This window comes from Aedes aegypti, chromosome 3 (genome assembly GCF_002204515.2).
Source record: "Aedes aegypti strain LVP_AGWG chromosome 3, AaegL5.0 Primary Assembly, whole genome shotgun sequence".
NCBI classification, from domain to species: domain Eukaryota; kingdom Metazoa; phylum Arthropoda; class Insecta; order Diptera; family Culicidae; genus Aedes; species Aedes aegypti.
The window spans coordinates 51051512-51063293 of record NC_035109.1 but is presented as its reverse complement, the minus strand read 5'-3'; the positions used below and the strand labels follow the sequence as shown (position 1 = coordinate 51063293).

Here is an 11782-nt window from a genome sequence, read left to right as displayed (position 1 = left end):
TGACAAACAATTAATTTTAAAGGAAATTAGTATATTCCATCATTCTGAAGGAATGGAGGGAGATGCCCGTAGATCTATATATTCTACTAAAACATTTTATTATAGCGTTGATATATTGTGTTTTAACCGCTCAATACATCACAGTGAGCCGTAAGTTGTGGGACAAATCTGGAAACTGATTGCGACGGAGTTGAAAACGATACGACGGATTGAGAATACGATAAGATGCATTTTCTTTGCATTATTTCCAAAAACAGATCAAGATTTATCAAAATGTGATTGTACAATGCTAAAGCCGTTTTGAGGAAGAATTGTTTGGCATCGGTTTGTATCAGCATCATTCACTGCAATACTGGGAAAATTGCAGTTCTCACTGATCAATGCTTAATACGATGGATACTAGCACATCACCCTATGTATTCGCTGAGCGGTGATAGTTTTAGTACCTTTTCATTCACTCAGGCAGGCTTATACGGGTTAAATATTCTCCTCTAATAACAGCTAAAGATTTTTTCAGGAGATTATTGAAAACGCAATACGATTTATATCGTCATAACTATGTGAGTTCTAATATGTACAATGGTTTTCGCAGCATTTATCGCACACATGATTGATGTACATTTTTAGTAACAAAACTCATTATTTCACACTATGCTGAAAACCGCAATTTTTTAACTTTTGATCCTTGTGGAATGCATCCAAGCCAGCCTAGATGAGAAACCGCCCTCGCCAATTATGCTTGGCTTGCTTTGTTCTAGCTCGAATCCCTCCTCTCATTCATTCACCGCATTAAAAATTGGGATCTGATGTGGTCATTGAGGCAGTGAAGTGACAGTGGCGCCACGAGTGCAGTGTTGTATACCTACCCCGTAATTATTGGGCTATCCTTTCAGCTAATGAAGGGCCAAAGTTGATTCTTTTCGTGGTCGTCATCATCGCCGGTGTAATTTGAACCCAAAACACACGCACCTCGTCATCAGTCAGTGGGCGTATAATTTGCTCTCGATGAGCAAAGTAATTTGTCGGAAGGTGATTACAAATAAAGAAACGCAACGGCAGACATCTTTTTAAATAATTTATATTGCTCTATGTAAAGGTAATAATAGCTTACACAATATAGGTAACAGTAAGGTTTTTTGGTAAAAGTTCCTCAACGTCCAATTACAGAGGGATTGTATTGAGAATGGATGGGGATGTTTTGAGCACATGCGGCAAGATTACTTTGTGGTCCATGTGGGATGTTCTAGGCGAGTGTCGTTTCCGTTTCCGGTGCGAGATCGTAAACCGTGTCGTAATCGTCCTCGCATTTGGTTTTCACAGCCAGATTGGTGGGTCGTGGGACGGCTAGCGGAACTGGAAGCGCCTCCGGCATTACCGAGTGGTGCACGATGAGGGCCTGCAGGGAACTGAACTCCTTGTGGAATCCTTTGATCTGGTAGGCGTCGCTGGCCGTCCGCACGATGAGGTAGTGCGCTATCTTTGGCCCCGGCGGAGGGACCCGCAGCGAAAGGGCGTAACAGTCTTGTTTGGTGGTGCTCCGGCGAACGATGAAGCTGCCGGGCGTCTGGTTGATGAGCAGGTCCAGGGACAGGGCGCGCGGTAGGTTTTCGTGGAACCAGGATTCGGCGCACAGCCGTTGGTATTCGGCTTCCTGGGTGAGATCGCTCTGGATGGATGTGGTCTCCGATGGGCGCTCGGGGGCAATCACCAGGCAACGGTTGTCGTCTTCCGCTGATTTCAGTAAATTCAGGGCGATTTTCTTGATCTGGGGAAAGATGTAAAAGGAGAGATTTTTGTAAGTACTCTGTAATTCAAATCGTCACATCATTTTTGACATGTTATTAAAATAATTGTTACTAATCGATAATCTATTTGTCGAATCTCAGCATGCCAACCAACTCAGTAAAAAATAGTGTTTTAATAGATCATAGTAGCCTTATATTACATTTAGACTAGAGCTTGTATTACGTAATCTAGGCTCTCTTGATATAGGAAATTATACATCTAGTTTTCACTGGAAATAACAAGTATGGCATTTGATATCAAGTTAGCCTGTATTACATAATACAGTACTGACCCGATTTTGTCAGCCCCCGATTTTGTCAGCCCCCGATTTTGTCTACCCCCGATTTTGTCAGCTTTTTGATCCGATTTTGTCAGCCTTATTTAAATTTGCCAAAAAAAAAAATGTTATCGTCATGTTTTACCACGTTTACATTAAAATTGATGATGATGTTTGATGCCATGCACGCAAGGGTGTAGCCATAGGGGGCAATGACAATGCCTTTTATTAAGTGTTAAAAATCGATATTACCAATATAAGGGAGGGGGGAGCCCCTGATAAAAAAGTGGCTACGCCCATGTCCATCGCCCTCTTAAAAGTCCATGTAATCATGTAAAACGTCAAAATTTGAAAAACAGGATTAAAATAAAATGACCCGATTTTGTCAGGTTCTCCATTTTGTCAGCCTAAAATTCATCGAGGGGCTGACAAAATCGGGTCCTTACTGTATCAGCTCCAGTCTGAACGTAGTGTAATGCTACGTTTAGACTAGAGCTGATAATACGTCATACTTCTTATTTCCAATGAAAACTAGATGCATGGTTTCTGATATCAAGAGAGCCTGTTCTTCAAGAAATTTCTTTATCAAAAAGATTCACTTCACCATTATTTGAAATCTGTTCCATTTCACTAGAGATAACACTCACCAGCGCGGGTTTGTCCACACATTTGGCCAGGTTCACATCGTAGTCCAGTGAGGGCTTTTCCTTCTCCAGCAAACTTTTAATCTCCCGATAGTCGACCACTTTTGATTTATCTTGCACCTGCTGAAGCTGATTCTGCTGATTCTGCTGTTGCTGCGGGTGAACTTTGTGTTGCTCTTTGGAAAAGTTGTTCCTCTTGAGGATTCGCTTGATGCACTTGTAGATGCGAGCCTTGCAGTTGAGGGCTGTGGCGGCCGTCGTCGAAGGGCGTTTCTTGCCGGGGGTGGAGACTTTGGTCGGGTTCAGCGGTTTGTAATTATGGCTGGGCGATGAAGTGGCCAGCACCAGAATGGACCGGGGACCGGTGGATTGAGGCTGGTCTTCGGAGGAGGGTGCTTTTTTGGCACTCTTTTTGGCTGGCGAGTCCATGGCGAGGGTGTTGATCTGTAGGAAAAAGGGAGAAGAATGATGTTTGAATTAATCATAGGATTGGTTTGTACAGCAAACTACATTGAAATGGCATGTTTAAGTATGGTTTAAAACCTTAATAAGACCTGCCTGAGTACTACATATTTCTACGGACGATGACTAAAATCGAAAGTTTAACCCTCCAGTGACTACACCTATTTTACGCTTTTAATATTAAGAAATTAAGCTCATCAACTTATAAACTTATAAACTTTTCCAAACAATAAATAGGGTCCTAAATCCCTTTCTAAATTTTTAAAGGAAACGCATGAGCTTAAGTCAGAGATGAACGTTTACTCAGTTTTCTAATGTTTCGTATTAGTTAAAGTCCAAAAACAAACTCTTTTGTTTCATGAGTTTATGCCACACCCCCACATTTCAACTCAGATTTTGGCTGAATTAAGTTTTCGTATGTCTTTCAAAATATCAGATACGATCAACCCCAGTGTTAAAAAGCAACAAGTCAGTGTCAAGTTGGTCAGTGAAGTAAACAATAGTTTCTATAAGAAAAGTTTGAATAATTAAGTATATATTTCTATATATATTTATATTTTTTTTACTTAGTTTTTGTTATGATTCTTCTTCGTCCAAATTGAATTCTAAAACGCATTTACTGTCTCAGTTCTCAGTAACTCGCTTCAATCAAAACACCCCTTTTAATATCGACTTCTGTTTACAAAAAAATCCTGTATTTATTTCTTCAACCGGAATGTGCCTAATTGACTTACGCTTGTTTTCTAACCAAAGAATACGTAATCCCCTCTCACTACCGTAAAACTGTTCCCAACCGAACAATTTGAAAGATGTTTGTTTTCCCTCGACGATGCAACCTTTACCTCATTTTTTTTTCTCGCACATGGAGAAGAAAAATGTCTTGCTTGGTTGCCACCAGTCGAGCATTATCGGAGGCATCTCTAGGGAATCCGAATCTCAACCCGCACTACATCCAAGCAAATCCAGCGACGAGAAGTGCCTGTAATCCGCTCAGCCTTGTTCACAAATCGGTTTGCAAACTGTCAAAAATTGTGTGCCAGCCCTCACGGAGAAAATGAAGTACTCAAAAGTGAGTTCATTCCACTCAATTCCGGGGGTTCGTGCGTTAACCTAATTTTGAGTTGATGGGGTAGAAGTTGTTTTCATTTGCAGCCATGCGAAAAAATACCTACTGGCTAAGTTCTTTCCACTCAACCGGCAGATCAAATAACTCAACTTCCAGTACTATGCCACTTACTCAAATTTGAGGTAACGCACAAAGGTTCGGTTTTTGGGTTGTTTGGCTCTTCGCTCTCTGACAACAATAGAAGGAGCGAATGAAATAGGGAGAGAAAAATAACTCAAAAGTAAGTTAAAAAATACTCAAATATGGGTTTTCCGTTTTCTCCGTGCTGGTTGTCGTCATGGTTGTATAAAGCTTTGTTTACAGTTGAGATTACCCACGTGTGCGGAGGAAGACCGCCTTGCACGGCACACTGTGATTCATACCGGATTGCTTCATACGAGAGAAAAATCGAGCAGCATAGCAACCCGTGAATCACAGGAGGCCCCCGTCAATTAGGAGCGGAGTGCAATTTTACGACTTTTCCCGATTGAAGCGTTATTTACGAGCTAATCTCGTGTTTGTTGTTTTTTTTTTCGAACGAAATGAGAGCGAGAGTGAAAAAAGCTAACGGAAAGGTTAAGTGAAAATCTACAGTTCAAATTTATGCCCCACTTGCTTGCTTGCTTGCTCATTGGAGTCAGTCGACAGAGCTAATTCGAGGAGACGGTTGAGAAAAAAAATAGTTGCCTCTGTTTTGTTCTTTTAACGACTTGCTTCGCATAACCATAAATTTCTATTTTCCAAAGTGCATCTCGCGCTGGAAGAACACCTTGATGTTGGAAAATGGAACACATGAGTGTCAGGGTAAACACTGAAGAGGGCTCTTAGGCCAATTTAAAGCGAAAACCGATTCAGAATCAATCTTCAATTTAAATTTAATCCAAAACCAGTGGAAAATTGTTGCCAAATCCAATTACAAGCATATTTGAAATAGATTTTAGGCCAGTTCAAAGCCAATCCAAAGCCAATTTAAAGCCAATCCAAACCGATCGAAGTCCTATCCAAATACAGAGCTAATCAAAATCAATCCGAGAGCTTATCAATAGCATCTGACTTCAAAATCAATCCAAGGTCTAATCAAACCAAATCAAGGCTATTGAAAGCTAGATCCAATGCCAATCTAGAGGCAATTTAAAGCCTATCAAAATCAATAGGTAATCCAAAGCCAATCCAAAAACTTTTAAAAACTTATTGAAAGTCAGTTCAAATCTAATCAAAAACCAATCTCAATGCAGTTTAAAGCTAATCCAAAGTATATTTGGAGTTAATTCAAAGCAAAACTAAAGCCAATACAAAACCAATCAAGTTTCGATTGAAAACCAAAGACATTCAAGAGCCAAATCAAAGCTAATCCAAAGGCAATACAAAGTCAATTCAAAGCTAATCCAAAACTATTCCAAAACTATTCCAAAAATTCCATTCCAAAAGCAATTCAAAGCCAATCTAAAGTAGATTTTAAGCTCATTTGAAGCCAATACGAATACAATCCAACACCAATATAAAGTTGAAATCAATCCGATGCAAAGCCTATCTAAAGCTAATTCATCAAGTACCAATCGAAAATAAAAATTAAACACAACTGAAAGCCAATTCAAAACCAATTTGAAGCAAATTCAAAACTAATTCAAATTCAACTCAAAGCAAATCTAAAGTAAAAGCCAACCCAAATCAAATCCAAAGCCAATCAGAAGCACTCAGCCAAAGTATATCGAAATTGAATTCAAAATCAATTCAAATCCAATTAAAAGTCAATTGGAAATCAAAGCCAGATCAAAAACGTAAAGAAATCGAAATCTAATTAAATCTAAGTCAATCCAAAGCTAGTCTCCAAAACTGTCTCAGATGAAAAACAATCCCAAAGTCCAAGCCAAAGCCAAATCCAAAGCCAAAGCGATAGAGCAAAAGTCAAAGCTAAAGCAAAAGCCAAAGATATAGCCAAAATACCAAAGTCAAAGAGTCAAAGCTAAAGAGCCAAAGCCAATGAGCCACAGCCAATGAACCAAAGCCAAAGAGCCAAAGCTGAAGAGCCAAAGAGCCAAAGCTGAAGAGCCAAAGAGCCAAAGCCAAAGAGCCTAATCCAAAGATCAATCCAATCTAAAGAGCTAAAGCTGAAGAGCCAAAGCCAAAGATCCAAAGGCAAAGATTCAAAGGCAAAGAGCCAAAGCCAAAGCCAAATCCAAAGCCATAGAGCAAAAGTCAAAGCTAAAGCAAAAGCTAAAGAAAATTCCAAAGATAAAGCCAAAATACCAAAGTCAAAAAGCCAAAGCTAAAGAGCCAAAGCTAAAGAGCCAAATTTAAAGAGCCAAAGCCAATGAGCCAAAGCCAAAGAGCCAAAGCTGAAGAGCCAAAGCCAAAGAGCCTAATCCAAAGATTAAAAGCCAAAAATCCAAAGTCAAAGAGCCAAAGCCAAAGAGCCAAAGCCAAAGAGCCAAAGCCAAAGAGCCAAAGCCAAAGAGCCGAAGCCAAAGTCAAAGAGTCAAATCCAAAGATCCAAAGGCAAAGAGGCAAAGCCAAAGAGCCACAGCCAAAACCAAAGCCAATGAGCCAAAGGCAAAGAAAAAGCCAAAGCCAAAACTAAAGCCAAAGAGCCAAGGCCAAAGCCAAAGCCAAAGACAAAGCCAAAACCAAAGCCAAAGCCAAAGCCAAAGCCAAAACCAAAACCAATGCCAAAAAAACCTAAGCCAAAGAGCCAAAGAGCCAAAGCTAAAGAGCCAGCCAAAGAGTCAACGCCAAAGAACCAAAGCCAAAAAGTCAAAACCAAAGCCAAAGAGCCAAAACCAAAGGGCCAAAGGATAAAACCAAAGCCAAAGAGCCAAAGCCAAAGAGCCAAAGCCAAAGAGCCAAAGAACCAAAGCTAAAGAGCCAAAGCCAAAGAGTCAAAGCCAAAGAGCCAAAGCTAAATCCGAAATATGTTATTTGCTTCTAAACTAGTCTCAAACAGTTGATCCGGGTTCTAATTTCATCACAGAGCCTAAGCCAAAGCTAAAGTCATAGAGCAAAAGTCAAAGCTAAACTAAAGTTAATGCAAAAGCAATAGCAAAAGCAAAAGCAAAAGTTAAAGCAAAAGCTAAAGAGCCAAAGCCAAAAAAACAAAGAGCCAAAGAGCCTAATCCAAAGATCAAAAGTCAAAAATCCAAAGTCAAAGAGCCAAAGCTAAAGAGCCAAAGCCAAAGAACCGAAAAGCCAAAGATCCAAAGAAAAAAACCAAAGCCAAAAAGCAACAGCCAAAACCAAAGCCAATGAGCCAAAGCCGAAGAAAAAGCCAATGAGCCAAAGCCAAAGAAAAAGCCAAAACCAAAGCCAAAGAGTCAAAGCCAAAGCCAAAGGGCCAAAGCCAAGGATAAATCCAAAGCCAAAGAGCCATAGCCAAAGAGCCAAAGCCTAAGAGCCAAAGCTGAAGAGCCAAAGCCAACGAGTAAAAGCCAAAGCCAAAGGGCAAAAGAACCAAAGCCAAAGGGCCAAAACCAAGGATAAAGCCAAAGCCAAAGAGCCAAAGCCTAAAAGCCAAAGCTAAAGAGCCAAAGCCAAAGAGTAAAAGCCAAAACCAAAGGGCAAAAGAACCAAAGCCAAAGCCAAAGGGCCAAAGCCAAGGATAAAGCCAAAGCCAAAGAGCCAAAGCTAAAGAGCCAAAGCCAAAGAGCCAAAGCCTAAGAGCCAAAGCCAAAGAGTAAAAGCCAAAGAGCCAAAACCAAAGAGCCAAAGCTAAATCCGAAATAGGTTCTTTGCTTCTAAACTAGTCTCAAACTGTTGATCCGTGTTCTGATTGCATCACAGAGCCTAAGCCAAAGCCATAGTTAAATCCAAAGCCAAAGCTAAGGCCATAGAGCAAAAGTCAAAGCTGAAGGAAAGGCTAAGGCAAAATCCAAAGCTAAAGCCAACAGACCAAAGTAAAACAGCCAAAGCCAAAAAACCAAAGAGCCAAAGTCAAAGCTGAAGAGTCAAAGAGCCAAAGCAAATAAGCCTAAGTAAAAGAGCCAAAGAGCCTAATCCAAAGATCAAAAGCCAAAAATCCAAAGACAAAGAGCGAAAGCCAAAGGGCCAAAGCTGAAGAACCAAAGCCAAAAAGCCAAAGTCAAAGAGCCAAAGACAAAGATCCAAAGGCAGAGAATCAAAGCCAAAGAGCCAAGGCCAAAGAGCCAAAGCCAAAGAGCCAAAGCCAAAGAGCCAAAGCCAAAGAGCCAAAGCCAAAGAGCCAAAACCAAAGAGCCAAAACCAAAAAGCCAAAGAGCCAAAGCCAAAGAGCCAAAGCCAAAGAGTCAAATCCAAAAAGCCAAAGAGACAAAGCCATAGAGCCAAAGCCAATCGCCTGAGCCAAAGAAAACTGCCAATGCCAAATTCAAACCCAAAATAGGTTCTTTGTTTCTAGGCTAGTCTCAAACTGTTGATCCGGGTTCTGGTTGCACCACAGGCTTCCACCCTGTGAGAAACCCCCAAACCAACTTATGGCTGCTAATGGAATTTCTTCACGCCAAGGGAGATGAAACGTGCGCTCTTGAAAGCATCAACTCTGAAACAAAACCAAAAAAAAAAAATCAAACGACCAGACCGGATTGAAATTTATAATATTTACTTTTCCAGCTGGTCTGATGGCGCTGCAGCATTCTGAACACAGATGAAAGGGGGATTCCGAAACGGGCCGTAACGGGGGAAATCGTCTATATGAGTCGGTTCCATTTCATTTCTAATCGAACGGAAACCCACTTGTGGGGTGTTAAAACATCGTTCGCCACAACGTGATTGCCTTGGCGTTCCACCAATTAGGGCCAATCCGCCGAAGCACATGGGTCAGCGCGCCATTAAGGTGAAACATCTCTGAATCCAAAGATGGCCATCAAAAAGGCCGATTTGTGCTAAAGTAAAGTTCCTGATCTTATAATTTTCAGCTATCTGTTAGCCAAAAGTGCCTATAAAGTTTTGGAGCAATATTGTAGTTCGGATTCTAAGCTGTTCCACCTTAAGCAGCGTCTGGGGATCATAGAGTTCTTTTGGAGATGGACTCCTTCGAATCGAAACGATACGCGCCGCTTGCTCCGACTGACGTTCGAATGGGATTGGAGAATTTATGACTGAATTTGTTGAGATAAAATGCACTCTTTCGAAGAATAGGAAACTAAAATTCCTGACTAATTTAACCACCATCCCTAACGCAACGGATGGGCCTATAAATTAATTGCTGCGCGTGGAAGAATATATCTGCCATATCCACATATTATCACCTCGTAAACAAAACAAAAGACAAAGAACTGGTCGCTATAGGTGACCAACTGCAGTGTGCCATGACATTGTTCGAGGTAAAGTGTCAAAAGCCATAAAAATCAAAGATACCGGGGAATTTCGTTATCTGGCATCTCGCGTCCCAAGGCCGACGTAACGCCCACTAGACCGAGACGCGTCTTTATTACCGAATGCTACGGACTTAGACTTAGGTACATTTTTCTTTCGTATGATTCATCCGAACGCATCCTCTGTGGGGAACGTTCCTCAAACTTGACTCGAACAATAAATTTCAAGATTGAGTTTGGTGATAACAAAGGTTGGCTTGAGGTTTTCGAAACATGCATTGTTGCTGGAGGTAAGGGACCTATGTGCTCCCAACAGAGTGCGTGATAAAAACCGATTGGAATCTCCTCACACACTTTTTTTTTCGGGCTGTTGGGATGCAAGCCGGTCCGAAAATAAAGAAGGATAACCCAACGGACGAAGGATGATCGTTATTTTTTATGGTCGCTCTATGTGTAGGTACGTCCTTTTTGGCTATCTTTAAGTGGCTTGTTCGAAGGGACTGTACTCACTACACTAGTAGCACAGACAAATATACATAGCATTTAGAAGAAATTTCTTTAAAATCCATTGCCTAGATCACAGCATCAAATATCGCCAGTGGTACATCTGTTTGTCTGTGCTAGTGGTTTGGTACCCATCCTTGTCCCTGGCGATCCCTTCGCTTTATCATAAGGAAATATATTCACAAGATTATGGGTTAGGTGCCTACACTAATGGTGTCCAATAAATTATGCTTCAATTCGTTACGCTAATCGTCATTCGATGCTTGCTGCGTGTTGCCAGGGTTATGATGTTGTGCTCCACTCCACGAATGGCTTGGCAAGTGCTTCTCGGTCGGAAATTGAAATCGAGTAGGCCTGGATATTTCGTTTCATTTGCTTGGAAGAGAGATTGATTGGTTGCTTAGGTTGTAAATCGAGTTGCTTTTATTGCCAGGACTTCCACTTTATCGAGAGAAATCTCGAAAACTTATTCATACAGACTCAAGTCAAAAAAGTATACAAACTTACTTTATCGATCCTACGTGTTAAGCAGGCGGAATTCTACACGTACCGCTCTGTACCAACTCAACTTTTCACTTTTAGAACGTTTAATTTCCGGATTTACAAAACGACGAAAGTAACATTTTCAACTTTCACAACCTAACCACTACTTTCGTCGCCCCGCTGTATGGAGAGACAAAGTGACTTAACCACGAATCAAAACAAAACACTACTTGAGCCGATTTTACACTGGTAGAAAAACGTCGAAAGTAACTGAATGAAACGGCTTATCATTTTTTTATAATTATTTTTTTGGGAAATAATAGAAACTACCTAGTTTTTGAACGTGAGCTGAGTGTATGCAAAATTTGAGCGAAGTACACGGCAAAAAATGTTAAAAAGATGATTAATTTTAAAACAGTTTTAGAAGATAGACTGTGATTTTTCCTAATAAATTTTCTCAAAACCGTATAAAAGTTACTTACGTCGATTTGAAAAAGTAATCGAGAAATAATTCGCATTTTCAACAAATATGCGTTTCGATAAAAAAAAAACGATCGATTTCAAATTGCTGATGCTGTTAAATGTTTACCAGTTTTGCACGTCAATGAAGCGTAAGATTGTCTCCGATAACGTAAGATTATTAAGCTTTTTGGAAATCATCCGCAACTGCGTTGATTCGGTTTTTTGCAAACATCGTTCTCCTGTAATGCTTTCAAGTTGTCCCCTCTTCAAATGTGTAAGATCCAGCACATCGAATGTGTATTATTCCACCCCATTTCCGTTTCTAAAATTCGTTCATCGAATTGGGATTTTATCTAAATTTAATTTACACGCTCATTCCCGAGATACACGTGGTGTGGGAACCGCAGCTTCAGAAGGTGAAATAATTTCTAAATTCTACTCAAATGGGGGTTGAATCCCCCTCAAGAAAATGCGGATGCTTTCGGGTTGCTTCGAATGGATGGGGTTCACTCCTAAGCTGTTTTTCAGAGTGGATTAAAGCTTTTTTGATGACTTGAAATAAAACTTTCTCTAATAAATTAAATTTTCTTCACATTCCTGAAAGATTTATTTTTGCGTTATTGACTCTATATAAGAGATTCAAGTCTTTTGACCATTTATTTGTCTAATTCATGTTAATTTATTTTTCTTCATCTTATAGAGTGAAACTTCCATGAGTCAATGTTCCTTGACTCGATATCGACTCATGGAACCATACTAAAAACAAAATTCCTTGGTC

At 40.4% G+C, this 11782-nt stretch overlaps 1 protein-coding gene across 1 annotated transcript in view; it reads right to left on the bottom strand.

Moving 5' to 3' along the window:
* Positions 1-1062: 1062 nt before the first annotated feature.
* LOC5564551 overlaps positions 1063-11782 on the bottom strand; it is a 54579-nt gene continuing 43859 nt past the window's right edge. Inside the window, exons 2-3 of the mRNA XM_021851976.1 lie at positions 2710-3150; positions 1063-1765 (exon numbers count right to left, since the gene is read on the bottom strand). Of these exons, the coding sequence (XP_021707668.1) occupies positions 1244-1765; positions 2710-3150 (963 nt within the window). The 3' untranslated portion in view covers positions 1063-1243. The remainder of the gene's footprint in view (positions 1766-2709; positions 3151-11782) is intronic.